Genomic DNA, 26,911 nt, shown 5'->3' on the forward strand with positions numbered 1-26,911 from the left:
TTTTAACCTTTAAATTACTTCCATTAGCTTGTTTGAAATCTTTAAAAAGGGTAAAGTATTTGGGCACTTATATCGTTATAGATTTCGAATTACGGGTAATTTCTTAATTTAAAATGTATATAACACATATGATTTTATAATTTCCAAGACTAATAAAACAGGGATGTCATTTTAAATATACATCTCCTTAAACAAAATCATTATCAGTAGAATCCTCAATAGATTTGTTTTGAAGATTAAAGACTATTTCCACTAGCATTTAATCTCATGATATCTGAATAATTATGATTTCAAGTCAAGAATTCAATGAATTTAAATAATATCATACAAAGAACATATGTAATGTAAATGAAAGTATTAATGACTTATTTAGAATGATCAGTTCAACAAGCAAATGTGCGTGTGTACATGTGTGTTTGTTTCAAAACTTGGTATTTCCCGAAGAACAGAAATTTAGAAATACCTATTTAAATTGATACTTTTCAAATTTCTAATATTTTAAACAAATTTAAGAAAATAAATATTTTCCAGTTTATTTTATGAAAATAAATTAATGGCATTATTTGAATGTGAAATATTTTCATCAAATCTTTTGCTCTCTTAAAAAATTCAAATCTTTGATTTGAAAGATAACCTCAAGTAGTGTTTTCTTTTGTTTTTTTAATTCTACAGAGTGAAACATAATTAATATCTTTAAATCAGATTCCTTGATTCCAAAAGAGTAATCAAAAATATTTTTTTTTAAGTTGAGGTAAAAAAAATTTCAACAAGAGCAAAGAGGAAAACATCAAAATGTATATAAAATGTATTTATACAGAAAGGAAAAGTACAAGTACCAGAATACACATAAATAGGACCTCATGCATCATCTTATCAATGGCAGGATGAAAGTATAAATGGAAACAACTTCTGGAACCTCAAGATCAAATTTTGGATAAAATCGGTGAAACAACACTTTTATTCAACATTCTGGAGGTCTTGGTCAATACAGATAAGAAGAAATAAAAGATATAAAGATCAGAAAGCAAAAAACACAGCAACCATTATTCACAGATGATATAACTATCTACAAAAAAGCTCAAAAGATTCTAGAAGCAAATTTAGTAGCAGTAATAAGACTTTAGCAAAGTAAGTGGATATAAGATCAACATAAGAAAAAAATGTATTTTATATAGCAGCTAAACACTGAATCTATAATTTTAAAAACAATTATAGTAGTAACCAGAAATTATATGATGCCTCAGAATAAACCTAACAAAAAAAGATGCAAAACTGTATTGCTATGGTTTATTAAAAAAACTATAGTTTTTGCTATAGTTTATTGAAAAACATAATGTAAGACTTAAGTAAATAAAATATTCTTCATAACAGCTAAGATATCTCAGTAACATGGATACAAATTCTTCCCATATTAATTTCATAGGATTCCACTTTAAATTCAAAATACCAACAAAACTTGTTAAGGAATTTGCAAGGTATTTCAAAATTTATATAGAAGTACAAAATATAAGACTGTCAAAGACAAATTGCCGATGATGCTGGAGGGATATGACCTAGCAGATATCAATATTTGTTATAAAGATGTGGTAATGAAGACAATGCATATGATATTGGCACAGGGAGAAATACAAAAAAGAGTTCATACACACACATATAAAACTTGATTTCTGACAGGTATGAAACTGAAGATCAAAAATGGGTCAAAAATGGTGCTAAGGTAGCTAATTATCTGTATAGAAAAAAATGAATTCATATCCTTACTTCACATCATATTGAAGCATCAATTTTAGATGGTTTAGAAACTTAAATATGCAAAGGAAGATTTTAAGCGGTCAACAGACCCTAAGGTGATCTCAAATGATCCCAGATTATTCTGCTTTCTAGTGTTCATGCCCTTGATTAAGCCCTTCCCCTCGAGTGTGGTGGGATTTGTGACTTGTTTCTAACCAACAGCATATGGTTGTCAATCCATAAGGTTGTCACTCACATGATTTTTTTTATGTTATATAAGACTCCATCTTGTAGGATTTGCCTTCTGACAAGCACCTTATTTCCCCTTGTATTTCTCTGTACTAGCAATGAACAACTGAATGTAAAATTTTAAATAATGCCAGAAAACATAAACCTGAAATACATAGTTATAAACCTAACAAAACATGTGCAAAACATATGTTGAAAATTATAAATTAAACATGAGAAAAATCAAAGAAAATGTAAACAAATGTAGAAGTATGTAATCTTCATGGTTTATATGGTTTGATATTAAGATTGAAACCATCACCAAATTGATCTACAGATTCAAGGAATCCCAATTAAAATCCCAGCAGAAAATTTTGTAGAAAATAACACAATTCTAAAAGTTTATATGAAAAATCAGAGAGATAAAATAGCCAAAACTGTTTCATCAGGGAAAAAAAAAGATGAAAGACTGCTAATACTTGTTTTCAAGATTTACTATAAAGCTGCAGTAATCCAGTGTGGGAAAGGACAGACATATAGGGAGCCAAAAACAGAATCACACATATTTGGTCAATTGGTTTTTAACAAAGGTGCAAAAGCAATTCAATGGAAAAAGAAGTCTTTTCAACAAACGATGCCTGAAAATTGGATATCTATAAAAAAAACAAAACAAACAAACAAAAAAAACTGACCCATACCTTTCACAATATATAAGAACTGATTCAAAATGGATTATATACCTAAATGTTCAGAGCTAAAAGTTTAAAAGAAATTGATGGGGAAAATCTTAATAAGGCAAAAATCTCTTAGATACGACAAAAAAAGCAAAACCAATTTTAAAAGAAATTTATAAAATGGACTTTGACAATACAAAGACATTTGCTGTGATAAAGACACATTTTGTGAAATAAAAAGACAATCCGCAGATGGGAGAAAATATTATAAATACTTATCTGAAAACAAACTGCATTCAGAATATATAAAGAACTCTCAAAACTCAATAAGAAAACACATCACCCAATTTAAAACTGGACAAAATAACCAGAAACTTCACAGAGAAGAATCACAAGCACATGAAAAGATGCTCAATGTTATTAATCACTAGAGAAATGCAAATTAAAACCCACAATGAAGTACTACTACAGACCTAAGTAGAATGTCTAAAATGAAAAAGACTGACAATATGAAGCACTGATGAAAATGTAAAGTAACTGTAATGCTCATACATTGCTTGTGGAAATACAAAATAGTCCATTCACTTTGGAAAACAGTTTGTCAATTTCTATAAAGATAAATATATGCATATTTACTATCCAATTTAGTAATCCCTCTCCTAGTTATTTACCCTAGGGAAAGGAAAATATATGTTCAAACAAAAATCTGTACATGAATACTTATAGCACTTTAATTTAAAATCAACAAAAACTGGAAACAAGCTAAATACCCTTAAATGGAGAATGAGCAAACTGTAGTTCATCCACAAAATAGAATACTTTTCAGCCATAAACATGACAAAGTACAGATGCATGGGATAATATGGATGAATCTCAAATATGCCATGCTAAGTGACAGAAAAACTCATATGACACCTGTATTATACTCACATATGTTACCTATATGATATGTATATAAGCATTATAAAAGTAACTTACAAAAAAAAAAAAAGTAACTTACATGATTCTTATATGAAATTTTGGAAAAATCAAAACCAGAGAGGAAATTAACAGATCAGTAGTTTACAGGGACTGGGAGTGTTTGGAAGGAATTAAGTACAAAGAGGCAGTAAGAAACTATTTGAGATGATGAAAATCTTCTATTTCTTGATTGTGTTGATATTTAAATGACTACATACTTGTCGAAATCTATAGACTAAACCCCCAGAGTATATTCTACAGTATTCAAATTATACACATACCTGGCTTCAAAAAGAGACATCATCAACAAAAAAACCTAAAAAACAATCGAAGAAAAGCAACAAAATGAGAGAGGGAGGGAGGGAAGGAGGAGTGTAGAGGAGAGATGGGGAAGTCATTTATATTTATGATTGATCATCTTACCTTTAAATTTAAGGAAGCAATTTAAAATCCAGTTGACTATTCCTCCCCTCCCCCCCGCCCCGAGATCTGAAGCTCACAATATATGGCCTCCAAATACAATGAACCTGCAACTCAAAAAAGTACGGGAAGGACCTAGTCACAGATGGCTGGAGTGGAGCTCAGCTGAGGATGTGCAAGGAGGCCAGTGCTTTAGAGAACAGGTTCCTCATACAGAGTAGGAGCTGCGGGTGTTTTCAAAAATGACAGATTTCCAGGATTCAACCCTTGAGATTTTTATTCATTTACTGAGGGGTGGGTGGCGGTGGGGGGGACAGTAATCTGTAGGTTTCCTAATAAACCCCAAGTGACTATCAAGCACAACCAAGACTGAGACCTATTATCCTAACTTTCCCTACCCACCTCCAACATTGTGGTTAGGTTTTCTGATTCATTTATTTTTTAATAATTTAACACAATCTACTCTGGAAAGAGTACCTATTACTCAGAAAAACTTTTGTTTAAAACATGTATCAAATTAGCAGGAAGCAGTTTAATAAGAGGGGAGGTCTCTACACAAAAAATGTTCTGCTTGAACTTCTTGTATGATATGTAAAGATTTGAAGGGATATGCAAAACATTTAAGGAAAGAAATCATGAAAGTTATGTAATAAAACATGATATTGTACCAACTGCTTAAGAATTCATCGAATTTCCTATATATACTAATTCTCTAATACATTTAAAATTACCCCAACTTACATAAGTATTATTTTCCTACAACTCTGAAATTGATCAAGAATGTAAGAGTTTGTTGAGAAGGTAAAACACGGCAACCTATGTTTACTTAGTCACTCTTTGATATTTGCACCACTGGATCAAATTTAAACTTGCCCTCTCTAAACCTCTTGCTCTCAGGGTTTATATAAGGAGATTAAGTTAAATAATGCAATATAATGTAGCTAATGAAAAGCATAGTATTAACTAAAGAAACATGAGTTCCTTTGCTTTATCTTTATTAATTTAAAGCTGTCTTCTAACTTCAATATTCACCTTTGAGGAATTTAAAAGTTATTTATAACAAAATAATTTCACCTATCAATAATTCTTTATAAAAGGACTGAAGTGTGCCCAGATTAAAAAGCAAAACTCAATGTGAGCAATTAACCAGAGGAAGAGTTTATATAAGCATTCCTCAGGCTGGGAATTTATTGATCACCTAAAATGCTGTACAGTATCTGTGTGTTACCTCATGTAACCAACAAAATAAACAGACTGGGGAGGAAACTGAAACTCAGAGGCATTATGTAACTTGGTTCATATCTCAAAATGTGCAAATGGTGAATCAGCTCTACCTGCCTAACTGCATGGCAAGTTCCTTAAAGGTAGGATCATAGTTCTAAACCTGTGTATAACTACCATGTCCCCTAGCACAATGCCATGCATCAGTTATGGGTTCAAGAAATGATTACTGACGACTGATAACCAATCCATACATATTTCCAGAGTAAAATAACAAGAAGGAAATCTATAAACAACAACACAATAATACCAAATATTTCTGTTTATTGTAATAGGCCTGTATAATCACAACATATAGATATATATAAGCTTTTAATCTTCCCTGTTCTAATTTCTTGCTATAAAATCAATAAAGTATAGGTTGTAAAAAAAAAAAAGTTATTTTGTTTGGTAACTTTACTCCTAGCTACAGGCAGATGTTAGTTATAACTCTCTCTGTAGTTTAGCAGGTATTATTCAAGCAGGTGGTGCCCTTTTCCTAGTAGCTGTTTGCAGGTATTCCCAGTAGACTTTACAATACTGAAATTCTTGAAAAGGTTTAGGGCATTCAGATAAAACTAATTCTTAATTAGAAGAGGAAATACAGATAGTATTTCTCCTCAAATGAGACTTAGGGATTTCATAATTTTTAACTTTAGTGCACTTTCATAATAAGTAAGCATTACTTTCCAATCATATAATTTAAACAGTCGCAAGAAGTTCAAAATAAAAATCTCATATTTATAACTTTATAAGAAAGCTTATTCAATGGATCAAATTTTTTACATATTAAACATTTATTGACCCCCCAAACAGAGGATAATATATTATCAAAAGAATGCTTTTCCGAAGTAACAGACTGCATCAAACTTCCTTATTAGTTCTGAGGATAGGCTGGGAATTTTTAATGATTTTCCATACAGTTTCTACAGTAATACTTTAAATAATACTCTAATACATTAAAAAATAGCCCTTCTGATAGTGAACAAGTTTTTAGAACAAAAATTAATTTTGAAGATTCTATAAAAAGTGACAAGAACAAGACATAAGTTCTAATAATTTATGCCTGGTCTACACAAAATTTTCAGCCTGAAATCAGGAACTGTTCTTTTCTCCGTACATCCCATGCCAACTTTCTTTTTTTAAAAAAAAAAAAGTTGTTAGGTTCATTGTCAGTGTTTCAGATAGAGTCCAATGCCTCCAGACCAAGCAGTCAGGTAACAAGTCGTCTTCATTAATATCTATAGCCCGCATTAATCCACCTGCCATCTATATAAGATTACATTGAATTAGAACCACTGATTTTGTACTTAACGCATTTCATAGTATATTGTTGGTAAATAGTCAAAACAGATGCCTTCTTACCTCCCCAACTATGTTGGCAAGCTCAAAGAAGGCAAGGGAAGTAACTTGTATCTCTTTTTAAATTTTTTTCTTTTATAATATCTAACAATATCTACAAAGTTATAGGTGCATGAAAAATGTAAATTCCTTTTTTCTTTGTTCTTGAAAGCAAAAATGAAAAGTGGAAGATGACAGAATATTATCTTAATGTGCTGAGAGAAAATAACTGTGAACTTAGAATTACATTATCAGCAAAAATATCTTTCAAGAATAATGGTAAAATAAAGGCAATTTACATCAACAAAAATTAAGAGATTTCTGCCAGTACCACTTTCTCACTAAACAAAATTCAGAAAATGAAAAGTGAAAGAACATGAAATCATTGGACAGAATTTCAAAACAATGGACAAAATATAAAGGTAAACCCAAATAACTATTGACTATAAAATAATAACAATATTATCTGGTGTAAAAACTAAAACAAGATAGAACTAAAATACATAACAACATTATTGAAGAAATTAGGAAGGAAGTGTCTGGAGTTAAACAGCTTGAAAAACCTTATTTTGTAATATTTTAAATCTACTTAATACATTCAAGATCAAAAAAGAGAGAAGAATATATAACTTACACACATCTCCTATGGGACATGTCCTATTTTACATTCATAATGCATTAATTACTAAAAGGGTACCTACAAAGACACAAAGAAAATGAAACTTTTTTTTTTTTTTTTTTGTCTTTTTCGTGACCGGCACTCAGCCAGTGAGTGCACTGGCCATTCCTATATAGGATCCGAACCCGGGGCAGGAGCGTTGCTGCACTCCCAGCGCTGCACTCTCACGAGTGCGCCAGGGGCTCGGCCCAGAAAATGAAACTTTTATAGAGAAAAAGAAGTTCTAATAGCTCAAATCTATTTTTTTAAAGTAATTTTCCTAGAAATGTAATCACATGACTTAAAAGAACTTATAAACACTCAGTTTGCGACCTATTAATTTTCACTGCTTTTGAAACAATAGTCTATTTATTTATCTCCTTCTGAAGCAGTTTATTTAAGTTTCTAGAACATTAATTTTTTGCTGATTCTAATCAATCAATCCATAGGCCCCAATGTTATGATATATAAGAAGAAATAAGAAAAACTGATCAACTGAAATGACATAAATTATAGACTGTTCAAGAAGCTAGAGCAAGGGTCAGCAAACTCTGACCTATGAACCATACCTAGCCAGAGACCTGTTTTTGTTTGGTATTTTTTTTTATAGCCAAGCTAAGAATGGTTATTACATTTTTAAGGGATTGCTTAATAAAAATGACAATAATGACTATGGAATGCAGACACTATGTGGTCCATAGAGCCTAAAATATTTACTATCTGCCTCTACACAGAAAAAGTTTGCTGACCCTGAGCTATAGAAATGATTGTGCATGGTAAGTAGACACCTCGAAGATATTAAAAGAACACAAATCAAAGATAAAAACTTCAAGGTCTGAGATAAAAAAAACAAGGGGTCAGATTAACAGTATTTCGGAAACTGCAGAAAAAATGATTAGAAAATATGAAGACAAGTTAATAGAAACCATCTAAAAGAAAACATGAACAGAAAAAACAACCCCCCAAATTTTTAATATAACATCTGTGAACTGTGTGACAACTTAAGGAACCCTAAAATACCCGTGATTAGAGTTTCTGAAAAGGGAAATGGGGGGAGAAAATTTTTGAAAAAAGTAATGGCTAGAAATTCCTCACATTTGATGGTGAAAACTATAAACCCACAGATATAAGTTGCCCAACCAATGCCAAGCATAAAAACCTTGAAGAAAACCACACTAAGGCAGTGGTAAGCCTAGGATGGGTTTCAAGATCTCCTCCCTTGCCACCACCCCACAGTATACACATTCTGCATAAATCCCAGAACTGGGAATATGATGGATTTTACTCCTGTAATTAGGTTATGCTATATGGAACAGTTGCCCTATAAATAGGGAGAATCTGAGTGGGTCTGACCTAATCACATGAATCCATTAAAATCAGAGTTTTTTCAGCTACCAGAAGAAGTAAGAGATTTGGAGCACACAAAGGATTAGATACTCCTTTGCTGGCTTTGGAGATGGAGGGAGCCACATGCCAAGGAATATGTGCAGCCTCTAGGAGCTGAGAAGGGCCCACAACTGACAGAGAGCAAGGAAATAAGAACCTCAGTCTTGAAACTGCATGGAAACAGATTCAGCCAACAACGTAAATGAGCTTGGAAGGGAATCCTTCTCCAGAGCTTCTAAGATGAAAGGTCAGCCTGGCCAACACAATGACTTCACCCTTGTGAGACCCTGAACAGAAAACCCAGTCAAGTCCACCCAAATCTGACCTCTAGAACTATGAGATAAAAAGTGGATATTTTAAATAACAAAATTGTGGCAATTCCTTATATAGCAATAGAAAGATAATCAAATCGCCTATAACCAGTGATAAAAAGAAAATTTTTTAAAAAGCCAATCAGGAAAAAAAGACACATTACTATAAACGAAGACTGACACCATACTTGCTCTCAGATACAACATAAGCAAGAAGACAATGCAGCAACATCTTTAAGTACCAAAGAAAAAAAACTGTTGACCAAGAATTCTATATAGAACAAAAATATCTTTCAAAAACAAAGAAAAAAATGAAAACTTTTTCAGACATACGAAGCTGAAAGAATTCATCACCAGCAGACCTATACTACATGAAATGGAAATCTCAACCTACACAAAGGAATAAAGAGTACTATATAGGTGTGCAAGTATAAAAAACTTTATTACTTACACATCTTAAGGAGACTGCTTCTAGCAAAAAGAACAACAATGTATTGTGGGGTTTATAACAGACATAGAAGTGAATGTATGACAACAATAACACAAAGGCCAGGAGATTAGAAGTGGAAAAGTGCTGTAAGATACTGATACTATACTTGAAGTAATAAACATGAAGGTAGCCTGTGGCAACTCAAAGATATGAATCCTATAAACTCTAAAACAACTACTAGAAAACACTAAAATGAACAACAAATAGTAGATCAAAGAGTAAAATACTGATTTATATTTCACATTAAATAATCTCTTTTACAGAGAAAATTAAGGTTGACGACTATACTCTATTGCAGCCTTAGCTGTAATAAAAACTACAACTATGTTTATCAATAATAAAAACTATACAATAACATCCTATGGCAGACAATGTTGATTGTCTACACACAACCACTGTCCCATTTTGTTTTTTTCTAACCACTTAATATTTTTCCGGGTAATTTGCCCTCTTTCACAAAATCATGTGTTTCACCAAGCCAGTTATAATAATCTCACTTCCTTCAAATTTTGGAAAAGATTTCCTCACTCTTAAAATAGACACAAGAAAAAGGCAGTCCCCATTTCTTTAATAGACTTTCTTTCTTTGAACAGTGACCCTAACAATAGCTTTGAGAGTTAGTTTGAGGAAAAGCCAAAATAATGAGGATAGGAGCACAGAAAGATGTTCTGATATCACTGAGAGCAAATGAATGCACCAACTTGGACTACTTACCTTTCTTACATCTTTTTGTTATCTGAAATAATATATTTTCTTTATTTTTTATGATTAGGTTTTCTGTTACTTGCAGCCAAAAGTATTCAAAGTGATACAAAAACTAAATCATAAGAAGTAATCATCACAATATAGTCCTTGTCAGTTTTGACCATGATTTGTGCTTGTGACTTACTGTGTTTAATATATCTAGAAACCAGTACACTTCCTATGAATACACTAAGTCTTCATACAAACAAGTACCAATATTTGGGCATATTTCATAAAACAAATATTCTGCTACATAATAGATATTAATGATTTGTTTTCAGCAAGGGGAGTTGAAAGTTTGTTAATCTTTAAATGTATAATTTTTTTGGTTAAAACATCTACTTCAGATTTTCTCCCAACATTTTATAATTAACAAACTCTGATATTTATTCCTCTAGAACTATTCAAATGATCATGAAACTAGTGCCATAAATCAATTATTTTTGAAAAACTGCTTATATAGTCTAATTATTTATACATCTCAAATAATAAGAAAATTTATATTTCCATTAAATATAAAGTATACCTATAATTCCTTACTTAGGTACAGTACTTTTAAGAATTTAATACATACTTTCCTCCAATGTTGTTTTGTTCAGTGCCACCTAACAAGTTCATCCCATTTAGAATGAAAAAATAAGACAAACTTTTTAAAAACTTGTACTTAACAGCTGACCTGAGAATACAGACTAAAACAGAAACTTTAACTTTAGTTGCACGAGAAAATTGTAATTTGACTTGGGGCAGGGTGTCAGTTCATAAACTAGGTAAAATAATAAAACGTAAAACTTTCTTTTCTTTTCATTTCCTTACTGTTATTTTGAAAATTATCTTTATTAAATAAATTATTACTATGTTCATTTATGCTATTTTGCTATTCTTTCGTTACAAACACATGTAGTAGTATGGGATGCTACCATACAAGATCAGGAAGACCTAAACATCATAGTCAACATAATAAGACAGCTAGAATAGTGTCCAATTAATTGACAGAAACTAAAGAAACAGTCATAATTACTGACATCTGTGGTTATCTTAGGACTGACAAATGTGGAAAAACTCAAATAGAGTAAGTATAAAAAGTATAACTTTTCCTTTTGTTTTACTTTGATCTCTGAACCTAAGGGAATCTTAAAGCTACAGAGTTTATTGACATACTTTGATCCAATCAAATCATGAAGGCGAAAAAGTTAAAGCATCCAGAAAACACTTCAGAGCATGGATCTTTTTCATGAGATCATTTTGAATAGGATAAAATGTCACTAACATGTGGACATGATCACAAATAAAAAGCCTTTTCCTAAAGCATCCCACAAGACCGCTTATTATACTGTCAAGTATGTCATCAGTTTCATCAGAACCATGACACGGAATCACTGCCTTTTTAAGAGGTAAGATCAAGAAATAGTAACAGAAAATATAAAGGTTAAAACAAAAAAGTGAGTTAATTTTTTTCACATTGACAGAAATCTTAGCTGATTTTATAAATTTCAAGAGAAAGGAAATACAAATGTAGCACAAATCAAATTTCTAATCATTTCTACAAATTTTAAATGTCCTTGATACAGGTCTACCCTCACCCGGCAATCTGAACCATGAGAATTCCACTTCTGTTTGCTTCTATATTTGTTAGATTTTTTCCAGCACTACCAAAACAAACACATGACCAAAGTTTATGGCAAAGGTAACATGTACACTGGCGTGTCAAATTCTTATCAGTTTTGAATTCTCCTGAAGACATCAGCCTCTTGCTCTTGCTTCCGCTTTTACAAAGTTAGCTTTCATAATCCATGATTATAAACATTTCCTTGTATAGATTCTCAACTCCCTCATGCCTCCTCCCAGTGTGAAAGGGAGGGAAAAACAAGAGGGAAGGAAAGAGGAAAAAAGTAGAAAACAAAGAGAGAAATAGATAAGGACAGAGGAAAAGACCTTATAAAATTATTTGAACCTACATATTCAAGGTGTGCATATAGGCAGTTTTACTCCTGGACAGTCCAATTAGAAAAGCCAATAAATTGTCTTATTCAGTTGCTCTGACTGATTTCTGTAACTTCCAACTGAGTGACTCCTGACTAATCCAGATACCCATTTAAAATTTTTAGATTATTCTAAAAAAGTGTTCTAAGAAAGTACAAAACACTTTAAATGACATTAACAATATTTTTGCATATCATTTAATAATTAAAAATTTTTTCTTAACTTTTTAATCAAATTACAGAAGTAGTTTGAGAAGACAGAACAAATTTATCCAATGTGATATGTAGTCAAGGAGAAGACAGAAAAGCATTTTATCTATAGTTCCTTAGGTCAATTAAGGAGTGGCATGTAATTATGAGCTCAGTGAAGAAAGAAAGACACCACCTACCATGTTCCATAGCACTTTCTTTGATACATAAAAGAGCCTACATAGTATAAATAAAACTAAGTCAAGAGAAGCATCTATTAAACTATCTGACATTTTGTTCACATCTACATTTTCTCCTGAGATATGTATTACGATTCAAGCTTATGACATCTGGCAGGATTATTATCTAAAGTGTCTTGACAGCAAATAATTTACTTATCTACTTATAATGCATTGCATTTGAATGTATTATTCCCCAATTATTGTTAGCCATTATAAAAATGGAAATTAAAACTACAATGAGAAATCACTACACACAATCAGAATAGCTAAAATAAAAATATAAATAATACATAAAAATAGAAATATAAATGGTTAAAATAAAAATAAATAGTGTAAACACTGAATGCTGGTTAGTATGTGAAAAACTAGATCACGCTGGATTGCTGGTGGAAATATAAAATAGTATGGTCACTCTTGAAAACAATTATGTAGTTTCTTTAAAAACTAAACACACAACTACAGTATGACCTAGAAAATGCATTCCTGGGTGTTAAGCACAAAGAAATAAAAACTTATCTTCACAAAAAAACCTGTACACCAACGTTTATGACAGCTTTATCCATGTTATAGGCAGAACTGTGTCCTGTCAAATTCATGTTGAAGCCCTAACCCCAGTGCGACTGCATATGGAGACAGGACCTTTAGGGAGGTAATTAAGGTTAAAAGAGGTCATAAGACTGGAGTCCTAATCCCATTGGGCTGGTATCCTTATGAAAAACAGAAGACACCAGATGTCTCTCTTCACACAAACACAGAAAAGAGGGTATGTGGGACACAGGAAGAAGGCAGAAGGTGACTGTCTATAAACCAGGAAGAGAGCCCTCAGCAGAAACTGAATCTGCAGGCACCACTTTGATCTGTGACTTCTAGCCTCCAGAACTGTAAGAAAATAAATTTCCATTGTTTAAGCCACCTAGTCGGTGGTATTTTGTTAAGGCAGGCTGTGCAGACTAATACAATTCATAATTGCCAAAAACTGTAAACAAAATAAACGTCTTTCAATGGGTGAATAAACAAACTGTGATTATCCATATCATGTGTGGTAGGCAGAATAATGATCCCCCAAAGATGTCCACATCCTAATCCACAGAATCTGTAAATATATTAGGTTACAGGCAAAGGTACATTAAGGTTGTGGATGGAATTAGCCCATTCAGAAAAACTTTTGTACTCCTATAATCCAAATTAAAATGAAAAAAATATTTATTTACAAAAAAGTATAACAGAAAAATAAGAAGCCCGATTCATTTATTATTATAGATGACAAATGTCAATGATGTTTTTATATGAAAAATTTAAAGATTTAATATATAATATAAAACTAAGTAATTCCCAATGATGATACTGTGTTCAATGTTTGGTAAGGTTTTAAAAAATTATAGTACAACTGCTTAATTCTACAGGCTCTCACTCTTGGCTGTATTTTGGAATCACCTAAAAGCTTCAAAAATCATCTTCAAAATACTGATATCTGGACTCCTCCCAAGAGATTATGGTTTAATTAGGGGCCAAGGCATTAGGATTTTTAAAAAGTTCTACAGTTAATTCTGATGCACAACATGAAAACCACTAATACGAGACATAATTAGAATCACCTTTTACTATAAAAATTTAGTGTAGGGCCAGCAAGTTGGCTCAGTTAGTTAGAACATGGTGCTGATAAAACCAAAGTCTAGGGTTTAATTCCTGTACTTGCCAGCCACAAAAAAATAAATAAAATTTAAATTATTGTAGAAAACAAAATTGTAACACTTAGGAATTGGTTTAAAAGAAATAAAGGCATAAAATAGGATACTGTGTGGTGATTTAAAAAATGATGGTGCAGAAATATGTATATTGACACAAAAAGATGTATGCATGTGTGTGCATATATACAAACACATACACATACCAAACATATGGATGTAATTTCATTTTGTAAAAGAAAATAGATACACACACATATGTATAGAATGGAGTTAATTTCAGTTGGCTGTGAGTATTCTTTATGCTGCTTTACGCTGTTCTTCTTGCTTACCTGTATCATTTCTGAATGACTTTGTATAACTTACATATGAAAAAAAATCCAGCAATTTCATTTTGATGATGAAAAAATTAGCTTTAAATGACGTGTACACTTTAAGCTAAATTAAGAAAGATTTTATTTTGAGATTAAACAAAAGTGGCAAAATTTTAACAACTAGTGAATCTAAGCAAAAGGTATATGGATAATACTATTTCATGCAACTTTTCTATAGGTTTGAAATTATTAAAAATTTAAAAATTGAGGGAAGGGGGCATTTCAAGATGGCGGTGGCTGCGGTGGTTGGCGCGGAGTAGCTGAGGTGGAAAAGGCGGCCACTGGGCCTTAGGCAGCTGAGAAACTTGTGGACCTTCCTCTTGCCATCTCTTAAGGGAGGACCGCAGCTGCTGTCTGATAGTGGGGGCTGACCGCCACTTTGCCCCCGGCAGGAGAGGCTGCCTCATTTACAGGCAACAGCTTTGAAGTGTGGAGCAGGAAAGAACTGTTTCTTAGCTGCAAAAGCGAGTCTCGAAACAGGGAACACGGCGCCAGGGCTGCTGTGGATGCAGACAGGATCCCGGAGGCTGGGGCCGCGCTGAAGGCGGCCAGCTGCCCTATTCAGGATTCGAGGTTTCAGGCTGGCATTAAAGAAGATTCCTGGGAGCGCCCGAGACGCGCCGCGACTGAACAGCCCGAGGCGGCAGCGGCCAAGCATGGGGAAGGCGACAAACCAGAGGCAGAGAGTGAGCACCAGACCTCGCCCAGCCCTGTGAGTGATCCCTGGCCCAGCCCTGTTTGGGGGGCTGACGCCCACAAGGAAAAGTATACAGGATCTGAAAGAGGAAATGTACAAGGAAATCAATGTCCTGAAAAAAAATGTAGCAGAACTTGCTGAACTGAAGAAGTTATTCAGTGAAATAAAAAACACAACGGAGAGTTTAACCAGCAGGCTTGTCGAAGTTGAAGAGAGAACCTCTGAACTTGAAGATGGGCTGTTTGAAATAACACAAGCAGACAAAAAGAAAGAAAAAAGAATCAAGGACATTGAAGAAAATCTGAGAGAGATATCAGACAACCTTAAGCGCTCAAATATCCGAGTCATGGGTATTCCAGAAGGGGAGGAAAATGGAGATTCCATTGAAAACATATTCAACAAAATAGTGGCAGAAAACTTCCCAGGTATGGGAAAAATCACAGATCTTCAGATCCAGGAAGCTCAACGATCTCCAAATGTATTCAACCCAAAAAGGCCTTCTCCAAGACATGTCATAGTCAAATTGGCAAAACCCAGAGACAAAGAGAGAATCTTAAAAGCTGCAAGAGAGAAGCGTCAAATCACCTATAAGGGAGCCCCAATCAGGCTAACAATAGACTTTTCATCACAAACCCTAAAAGCTAGAAAGGAATGGGATGATATTTTCAAAATACTAAAAGACAAAGATTGCCAGCCAAGAATACAATACACTGCAAGGCTAACCTTCCGAAATGAAGGGCAAATAGTATATTTCTCAGACAAACAAAAACTGCGGGAGTTCACTACCACATGACCACCCTTACAAGAAATCCTCAAGGGAGTACTGGGTTTGGTTCCTGAAAAATAACTACCACTGCCATAAAAACCCAAGAAAAATCAATACCCACTAGTATAATAAAAATGGCATTCATGAAGTGAAAACAAGCAAACAAAAACGCTATCTACAACCTAAGGAACCAACAAACACAGAAACCAAACAGTAAATCAGAAAGCAAGGAACAAAAGACACCTAAGACAACCAAACAACCAATAAAATGCTAGGAATAAATCAACACCTTTCAATAACAACTCTTAATGTAAAAGGCTTAAATTCCCCAATCAAAAGACACAGACTGGCTGACTGGATCAAAAAGGAGGACCCAAATATGTGTAGACTACAAGAGACCCACCTCACCCATAAAGATTCACACAGACTAAGAATGAAAGGATGGAAAAAGATTTACCACGCAAACAGAAAAGAAAAACGAGCTGGAGTAGCTATTCTTATATCTGACAAAATAGACTTTAAACTAAAAACCATAAAAAGAGACAATGAGGGACACTACTTAATGATAAAAGGACTGATCCATCAAGAAGACATAACAATCATAAATATGTACGCACCCAATGTTGGAGCAGCCAGATTTATAAAACAAACTCTATTAGATCTTAAGAAGGAAATAGACACTAATACCATAATAGCAGGGGACCTGAACACCCCACTGTCAATATTAGACAGATCATCTAGGCAAAGAATCAGTAGAGAAACACAAGATCTAAACAAGACTCTAGACCAATTGGAATTGGCAGATATCTACAGAACATTCCACCCAACAACCTCAGAATATTCATTCTTCTCATCAGCACATGGATCATTCTCCTGGATAGATCACATATTAGGTTACAAATCAAGTCTCCACAAATTCAGAAAAATTGAATTATCCCATGTATTTTCTCAGACCACAATGGATTAAAACTGGAAATTAATAACAAATGAAACGCTGGAAACTATACAAACACATGGAAATTAAACAGCATTCTATTTAATGACATATGGGTCCAAGAAGAAATCAAGCAGGAAATCAAAAAATTTATTGAAACCAATGAAAATAATGATACATCATACCAAAACCTGTGGGATACTGCAAGAGCAGTATTGAGGGGGAAATTTATTGCATTAAACGCTCACTTCAGAAGAATGGAAAGATGGCAAGTGAACAACCTAACACTTCACCTTAAAGAACTAGAAAAACAAGAACAATCCAAACCTAAAGTTAGCAGACGGAAAGAAATCATTAAGATCGGAGCAGAACTGAATGAAATTGAAACCAAAAAAACAATACAAAAGATCAATGAATCAAAAAGTTGGTTTTTTGAAAAGATAAATAAAATTGAGACACCATTAGCATGGCTAACAAAAAAAAGAAGAGAGAAGACTCAAATAACCAAAATTAGAAATGAAAAAGGCGATATTACAACTGATTCATCTGAAATACAAGGAATCATTCGAGACTACTATAAACAACTATACGCCAACAAATTTGAAAATCTGGAGGAAATGGGTAAATTTCTGGACACACACAAGCTCCCAAAACTGAACCATGAAGACGTAGAAAATTTGAACAGACCAATAACAATAAAGGAGATTGAAGCTGTTATCAGAAGGCTCCCAACAAAGAAAAGCCCAGGACCAGATGGATTCACAGCAGAATTTTACCAAACATTCAAAGAGGAATTGACACCGATTCTTTACAAACTATTCCAAAAGATTGAAATGGACGCAAATCTCCCAAACTCATTCTATGAAGCAAACATCATCCTGATACCAAAACCAGGTAAAGATATAACCAAAAAAGAAAACTACAGGCCGATATCCTTGATGAATATAGATGCAAAAATCCTCACTAAAATACTAGCAAACAGAATACAGCAACACATATGTAAAATTATTCACCACGATCAATTGGGATTCAGCCCAGGGATGCAAGGTTGGTTCAACATATGCAAATCAATAAATGTGATACACCATATTAATAAACTCAAACACAAGGACCATATGATCATCTCTATAGATGCTGAAAAAGCATTTGATAAAGTTCAGCACTCATTCATGACAAAGACCCTCTATAAGTTAGGTATAGAGGGAAAGTATCTCAACATAATTAAAGCCATATATGCCAAACCCATTGCCAATATCATCCTGAATGGGGAAAAGCTGAAAGCTTTTCCTTTAGGAACAGGAACTAGACAAGGATGCCCACTCTCACCACTCCTATTCAAAATAGTGTTGGATGTACTAGCCAGAGCAATCAGAGAAGAAGGGAGGGAGGTTTTGGTGATGGGGAGCAATAATCAGCCACAATGTATATCAACAAAATAAAATAAAAAAACAAAAAAAACATAATCAAACATGATTATCACACCTAAAGTAACAATTTCTTAATATTAACGATCCAAGAGTGTTCAAACTTCAAAAAATAAAAAGTTAAGTGACTTGCCCATATTAAAATAGCAAGTAATTGGTGAAGATACACATTGAATCTAGCTTGATCAATGTTGATAGACTGTAAATTCTATAAAAGAAAGGACTGTTTTTATTCTCCAGTGCTTAGCTCAGTGCCAGACCCATGTGATCAATAAATATTTTAAGAATAGGAAAAAAAAAAAAGAAAAAAAAAATTGAGGAAAAATAAACAAAATACTATAGAATTTGGTCCATCCACCCCTCAAAAAAAGTATTCTATTATAGGTTGACCATTTGATATATCAATACAATACATGAATCCTTTAAAACATTTTACTTAAGTCAGCTTACATAAGTTAAACCAAAAAATTAGCTGAAATAACCAAAATAAACATGAAATAAATATATATATACAAAAAAATACATAAATATGTTCAATGTATAAAAGAATGTATGTACACATGTATTTTTTAAAATTAAAGTCCTCTGATATATCTGTTTAATAACCAACTATATATGCCTCTGTACTGTATTAGCTGACTACTAATTTTTAAAAATAATTTTCCAGTACATACCGATTTATAATGTACCAAGCCTCAAAAATATCAACTTTATAAAAGGCTCATCTCACCTCATCTAAGTCTTGGATATAAACTGGCTTTTCCTCAAAGCCAACTGGCATTGGTTCACTGTAGGGAATCTTTACTTCTTCATAAAGCTTGTCATTTTCTCTTTGGATTCCTTCTGGTAAAATCATCTATGAACATCAAAAATAAAAATCCAATAATAATGAAAAATAAAAATCCAATAATAATGAAAAATAAAACAAATGCTTTGGTAAAAATTTTTCAATTAAAGAGACAGAGAGAGAGAAAACACTACTGGTTTTATAATATAGCACTGATAAATAACTTTAGCTAATTTAAAAGAAAACAAACTTAATTAAACAAACAAATGTAAAAAACCACACACACACGAAGCATTCAGGCCACGGTATGTTGATGAATCTTAAAGTATACATTAATTGGTGGTATTACTGAATACAAATGTACTCACATAACTAGGAAAATGTGCAATATAAAGTGTAAAGTTTATTCAAAGATACAACTAATAAAACTCAAAAATACAAATGGCTAAAAAAAATGAAAGGGAGGTGAACAAATATGTTCTGAATACCTACTGTGTGTACTATGTGTCAGGACCTTCACATTCACTGCATTTTGTCATTTTCCCAAATATTTTTAATTACAATTTAGCACAGTCTAGTCAACTAGTACTAGACTCACAAAGGAAGCAGGGAAAATCTACATGTCATTTTCTCAGAATAGGTATATTATCTAAAACTGGTTATATATCAATGACATACCTTTGCACCAGCAATGAATGCTGATGTTTTCATGGCTTCAGCCTGGGAATCATAAACATGGGGATAACGTATTTTTTCAATGTCCATGTCTCTCTGTCTGCTCAGAATTGGAACACTTCTAGCATTCAGAAGTGCCTGCTCTCTGTAAATACAAAAATAATAGGCCAAATTTAAAATTCTTAACTTGAAATGGAAAGTATATACTAAAACAAAGTCATTATAATAATTACTTTGAGTACCCTTCCATTATAAAAGAGAAAAATTAAACTACACAAAAGAAGATAGTAGCAATCCTGAAATTTTCTGGAGAACCAAGTAGGTTTCAGCACATTTTTATAGATAACACCATCCAATAACTTTGACTTAACATCCTTTATTTATAATTTTGTTATTTCACAATCCAAAGATGCTTAACAAGGTATAAATTGCTTTTTAAAAATGGGTTTCAATATTTAAAGAAGCAAGTGCAACACTGCCTTTATTTCATTTTCCCCCTCTCTACTTCTAAATAACAACATGCAAAAATTATCATTATGCTAGGAAAGAAAACAAAAGTCTAAAAATAAATTTATGTAGGCTCTATAAATCTTAACCTAGTAGGGTGTGCAAAGCACCTAAAAATAGCTTAACTCTATAATCTAAAACTCTCACCTATGTGAAAGCAACCAAGAATATTCTAATAAAGCAAATCATTGATTTTTATCCCAGAAAATTAGGTTTTTATATAATACAATTCTGACTAGAAGTAAGAATCACCTAAGTTACTAAAACTAAACTAAAAAACTATAATGATACATAAAAATAGCAATTATAACACAAGCATTTTTCAGCTTCTGGATTTTATTACCTGTGTATCCGTAATTCCTTGGGATCAAAGCTCATGAGTCCTTCTGAAACTTCTAAATCTTCTCCAGCCTTTTTTTCTCGTCTGGCAATTCTTTTTTCTTCACGGCGATATTGCTTCATTAACTGCTTTTCTTGTTCAGACTGAATAGTGACTTGACAACCATAACTGGGTTTAGCATTTTCTCCTAAAATTTTTTTGCAATTGTCTACAAAGTAAATTTAAGAAACATAATGTTTTACAAATCTCAACATGATTTAATCTTCACAAAAACCATCTTTTTCCTCTCATCAAAACATAATTTATTATTGCACAATGCTCTAACAATTCATTTTTTAAAGTTGGTATATTCAATTATACCCTTAAAGGAGGTTTTCTTTAAATCACAGTATCTAAATGATATTACATAGTCACTTAAGAAAAGTCAGCAATATTTTCTTCCTACAAACTGAACACTTGAATGCTACTAACATTATAAAGTCTTATACATAAATAACATCAGAAACCTTAAAATTCAATTTAATAATTTTGAAATAATTTGTTTATATAATTTTAACAAATACTATAATTATCAATGCTAATAAGCATTTACTGTTAATATAACAATAAAACATACTTACATATTAGATGTCACTTTTCCCTATGTAATAAGCCTTACTCTGTTAAGTTGTACATATGTTTCTACGTATTTATACACGAAATAAAATTTATTAACATTATCCCGGGACATACTTAGATGATGACCTAGGCAAATAAAGCAAGAGTATGGTCCACTTCTTCATGGAAATACAGTTAAAAAAAAATCGAAGAAGGCCAGAACCATTAAGGGGATCCAGGTCAATCAAAACTCAGTGTTTATACAGTGCAATTTAGGTCTGTGGTTTGGTCAACCCAATATTAAGGAAAAATTTTCTTCCAACAGGATTATTTTTTTGTGTGTTTAATTAAATCTTTCCGAGTAGTAGTATCTTGGCTTACTGTAGCCCTAAAGGAACTGAAAGGAATGTCCAGTGAAAGCAAACCAAGTCAATAAGCATTTTTGTACTGAGGACCTACTAGATTCCAGGTACTGCTGCTAGGCTAAGGAGACAATGAAGATGAGACTTGGTCCATATTCTGATGAAGCACAGTGTCAGTTATTTTATTAAATTCCAAGATCCAATATAGAGCAAGGAAGGAATTAAACAGTATCAAGATGGGAATATGAGCTTTGAAATTCATTCTGAGTCAAATCTTCACAATTCTCAGACATTTGTCACTGCTTCATGATTTTAAATAAGTCATTTAATTCTCAATCACAGGAAATAACCATCCTTCATAATGGCTTTGTGAACCTTAAAAAGGAAAGTATGTCTCAAAAATATGAAATGAGACACAATTCCATCTATAGTAGGACTAAAGTGTATAGTTCTGAAAAATTATTTTCCTGAGTCTTACACACCTTACTAAGTCTTATACATCTATTATAATAACTGAATTTATAATTAACTAACTTTTAGTGTCAGAAAAAGAATCAGCATTCTGACAGTTTTCACATGTACTCTGAACTAAAAGTTAAATTGTCTGCAAAGTCACACAATCAGAAACACAGATATTAAGCACAATGTTTAAAAATGTGAACAATGCCATGTTCTTATCAGAAATGAATGTTATTTTAAGTTTGAAACTGTAAATAGTTTGGGTAATGTACTAAATACTATGCTAATGTCATTAACATTTTAAGCAATTGTAATAGTAACAAAATACTATCGCACATACTCTTGATCATCCAAATAAGGAAATTAAAATTATAAGAAGAAAATATGTCTACCTCATTGAAAGCTTTATAAGGTCTCAATCAGAATATACTGGAATTCTGTAAGACTAAATATAATAGGCTATTTTAAAACTCAAGTTGTCAAGTAGCAAATGTTTAAATGTATAGCTCTCCTTGCTGGATTAGGCTAAATGTAGAGATTGACTGAAAGTAGAAATGAAAAAAATAACCCTGATGATCATTCTAACACAAAATTTTACTGAAGAACAATGTGGAATCTTGCAATCTTTTAGAATGTGATCATGATGGAAAATTCTTGTATGACCACTCAGAACACCATCCCTTGTCAATATGAACTTAATTTTGATTTTATGACATATCCTGTACTAAACAATCTCGATGTCAACCCTGAAAATAGAAATTAATTCACAACTATCCTCAACTTAGAGGTACTGTATCCACCCCCTTCCCACCCACCTTTTATTTCCTGGTTATAAGAACAGAGATGAAGTAGGGTGGATGTGTATATGGATTAAAAGACAAAAAAATCAGTATAAAAACTAGAAAATGCTAAATGAAAAGGAGCCATTGCTATAAGACAGTGATTTTAGAGAACAAAGAAAAGTATGGTATATGGTTAATAATTTACCATACTAAGGTAGCTTAAGAAAGAGTACAAATATAATTTGGTAGTTATGAGTGAATTTTGAAAGATCATTAAACAAAATATATATCAAAAGATATAAATGAATGGGAACAACGATAAAGTAGCAAGAGTCTAAAGATTCTCTTCTTCAAGAGAGAAGATATTTCTTTACCTCCCGTCACCCCGAAGAAGTTTAAGGAAAATAATGTTTTAACGTATGTACACCAAAAAGCCTACCAAAAAAAAAAACCTTAAAAATATGCTGATTGTCAGCTTATCACAGTCCTTATAAAAAAATTCAAATCCATTTGTTTAAATGCCCCAAATTTTCTATAGTATAATTATTATTCTTATATAGTAGCAACATTAATAACGATCCAGCATGAAATAAAAGAGTAAAAGCAGTTTGAGAACAGCAGAAAACATTCTAGGGCAAACTGATGGCTCAAATATATATTTTTTAATAATTCAAATTTAACATTTGCTTTCAGTTAAAAACTGTGTTGTTTCTAAGAAGTTATCCTAATAGAACAAAGTTTGTGAAATCAATATAGTAAAATAGAACAATCTCAAAACAACTCTACATTTCTGAAAATATTTATCAGTAATCAAGGGAAACCATAAGTAATAAAGGAAATCTGTAAGGAATTTTGAATTTAAATCAAGGCTGGTTTTTTATCCTTTCCTTTTAGTGCCTTAATCATAAAAGTAAGGAAGAGATGAGATAACTTACATAGAAGAAGGATAGATGTTGAATAGTTTAATGAAGCATGCCTAATTTCTCATGTACACGTATTTTTTAAAAATCCCAAAACATGTGTAAGGCGGATAAGGTACATTTGGGTAAAGGTTAAAAATTTCATTTCCTGTTTGATTTTGTTCATTGAGTTTGTCATCAATGTGTTAATGATAAGTCAAGCATTTTTTATCATTTTGGCTTTCTAGCCAACTCTACCTAATTTTTCTGGGGTTTTTAAATATATGTAATACATGACACTATAAGCATTCATTTTGCTAAGTGTGACACACTGCAGTTAAGTAGGAGACTGTCGTTCTTAAATGCATCCTAAAGATTTTATAGGTGAAGTACCATGATGTCTGTAACTTTCTGTCACTGTTCTGAAAACTTTAAAAAGTAGGGGTGTGCGTGTGCATGTGCGTGTGTGGAGAAAGGGACACTAGTGGGAGCAAAATGTTAATGACTGGTGAATTTACATGAAAGGTATACAAGTGTTCATTGTGTTATTCTTGTACATTTACTACAGGTTTGTAAATTTTCAAGAAAAACGTTAGGGAGAAATTATAATATTACTTGGCCTATAGGAAGAAATAAATGTATTTGCATATTTGCTTTCTTTTTAAAATTGTCTATTCTAAGTGGTTTAATCATTTACAAAAAAATGCCATACCCAAACACTGCCATAATACCCTCCTATTTAGGACACTTGTATTTGTTTGCTTTTATTGATTTAAGATTTGACAATAGGTCATATCTACTTAACAGAATGGTATCAGTAAGTTACATAATAGACCAAAGGCTATAACAAGTGTAATTACATTAAAAAGACTCACTAACCAATAAATCTGTCCTTTAAACTACTATTACTACTGCATACTTTCTTACCCTGAAGAACTTGAAACTTCTCATTTGAAGAATTCAGAAATTTATCCACAATTGTAATTCTGTTCTGGAGGAGCTTCTCAATAAGTTCAAGTCCTTCAGGTCCCAGCAGTTCAAACAGCTTATAAAAAGAGGAAAAACAAACAAACAAAACACCTCTTACCTCAAAATTAACTTTTTCACATTATTAACATCTTAATCAACAGAGGTATGAAGGCAAAGTAATACAGAAATGCTCAAAAAGTTTTAAGAAAAATAGTAACTTAGGAAAGAAAAATAACTTCCTCACATAGCTAGGGAGCTTTATAAAGGATATCTGCAATTATATAATCAAAAAACAAATTTGATTTTTAAAAATAATTATGATTTGAATATGAAACTCTAAGTCACAGAAAAACAAATTCTTATGCTTGGTTTTTCTTGGTAAAACCAAATGAAATTCTAAAATTAATTTAATTTGCTTTTCAATGTAACTGTTCTGGTTTTCCCAAATAGAGTTCAGAGCACTATTTTTCATACTATATAACAGCTATCACTTTAGCGTGAAAGAGCCATTAGAATGTTTTAATAAATAATGACTACATGCCAAATTTCTACATGTATTTTAAATACTTAATAAATCTGAAATGTAAAACACGGTGCTTCAAGTACTTTATGTAATTTTATAAAAATTTCCCATGCATATCCCACTCTCCTATGCAGAGTGGTTGCTAAAAATTAAGGTGATTTCAGTCAGAGAACTAATGCTAGAATTCCGAGACTTTCAAATACACAACTGCATAATATAACTGTTCTAGAAAGCTTTTACATTTCCTCAAGTATAATCTGGGAATACTCATTTTTTTCCTGCTCAGAAATGTTTTATACTCTACTTTTGCCTATGAGGATGTTATATTAACCAAATTCTTGACATTCTCAGAGAATCCACACAAAATCATAGAACAAAAATTCATGTTGTGATAGATACTAAATGTTCAATATTTTCTTTTCGCTGTTCATTTTACTGAGGTTATGCATACAAAAGGGCAATAAAAGAAACAAAATGAATTATTAAGAATACTATCCTATCAATTCTAATTATCAGCCAGTATTTATTGAGCACTTATTACATGACAGGTACTATGATAAGCACTTTACTAATCCTAAAACATCTTCCTAACTATCTTTCCAAATGGAAGTACTACTATTATTTAGCTTTAGCAAATTTAAAAAATTGTCCAAAATTACACAGCTAATAGTAGAATTGAGTTTTGAAATGACATCTATCTAAATCCAAACCTAAAGAAATTTTCACTATACCATGCTAACACCTTTGAATATTTTCCAAATAATTATTGTGGCATTGAAATGAGTATGAAATATACTAGTATTATGCATAAAAACTGTACCAAATTAGGTAATATAAAAGATATCAATTGAGGTTAGGAAATTTTTGCAAAGGGAAATGGCAGAGGAAGCAATAAAAAAAGCAAAATGACAGAAAAATATTTAAGAAATACAAATGTAAATATATAACATATGATACTTCTCTTCCCACTCCCTCCATAAAGGTATATGTGTCAGAAAGAGTTTAAGGCAGACAAGGATAAAGGATGCCATAAGAGAAGACATAATGTTGTCTCTCCTTCCCTTCCCCACCACACTTGTTCAAAGAATAGTTCAGCAATAATTCTTTCATGGAATCCACATACCCTCAAGCATCTTTCAAAATGCTGAGGATGTATTAAGTACTTAATACTTCTTAAAAGATTTATAAATCGACAGTAATCATCATAAACTTCAAGGAATTAGAGGTAAGTAAAAACAAAATTTTTTCATGTAGAAAAATGTCTACCAATATTAGACATGTACCAAGAATAATAATGTATTTAAAAAAATAAAACAAAGCCTTGAGAAGTTCCACATATATATGAAATTTTAAGTTTGTGTTGAGAGTATTAAGCACTCATCTTAATATAGAATATTCATGAATACCATAAGAAAATGTCTATACTAATCACAACCAACACTGCAAGATAGGCATTAACAAGTCTTCTTTTATATAAGATACTCTGTGTTTTAAATAATATCTATGAACTTGTCTTTT

The 26,911-nt window shown here is 32.1% G+C and overlaps 1 protein-coding gene across 4 annotated transcripts in view; it reads right to left on the reverse strand.

Moving 5' to 3' along the window:
- Nucleotides 1-26,911, reverse strand: part of ASCC3 (activating signal cointegrator 1 complex subunit 3) — a 393,541-nt gene that overhangs the window by 307,828 nt on the left and 58,802 nt on the right. For all 4 annotated transcript variants that reach the window (XM_063096828.1, XM_063096829.1, XM_063096826.1 and 1 more), the window contains 4 exons: nucleotides 24,829-24,946; nucleotides 20,806-21,010; nucleotides 19,959-20,100; nucleotides 19,224-19,349 (listed from right to left, as the gene is read on the reverse strand). In XM_063096828.1, the coding sequence (XP_062952898.1) occupies nucleotides 19,224-19,349; nucleotides 19,959-20,100; nucleotides 20,806-21,010; nucleotides 24,829-24,946 (591 nt within the window). The remainder of the gene's footprint in view (nucleotides 1-19,223; nucleotides 19,350-19,958; nucleotides 20,101-20,805; nucleotides 21,011-24,828; nucleotides 24,947-26,911) is intronic.

The sequence above is a fragment of the Cynocephalus volans genome, chromosome 5 (assembly GCF_027409185.1).
Source record: "Cynocephalus volans isolate mCynVol1 chromosome 5, mCynVol1.pri, whole genome shotgun sequence".
In the NCBI taxonomy this organism is placed as follows: domain Eukaryota; kingdom Metazoa; phylum Chordata; class Mammalia; order Dermoptera; family Cynocephalidae; genus Cynocephalus; species Cynocephalus volans.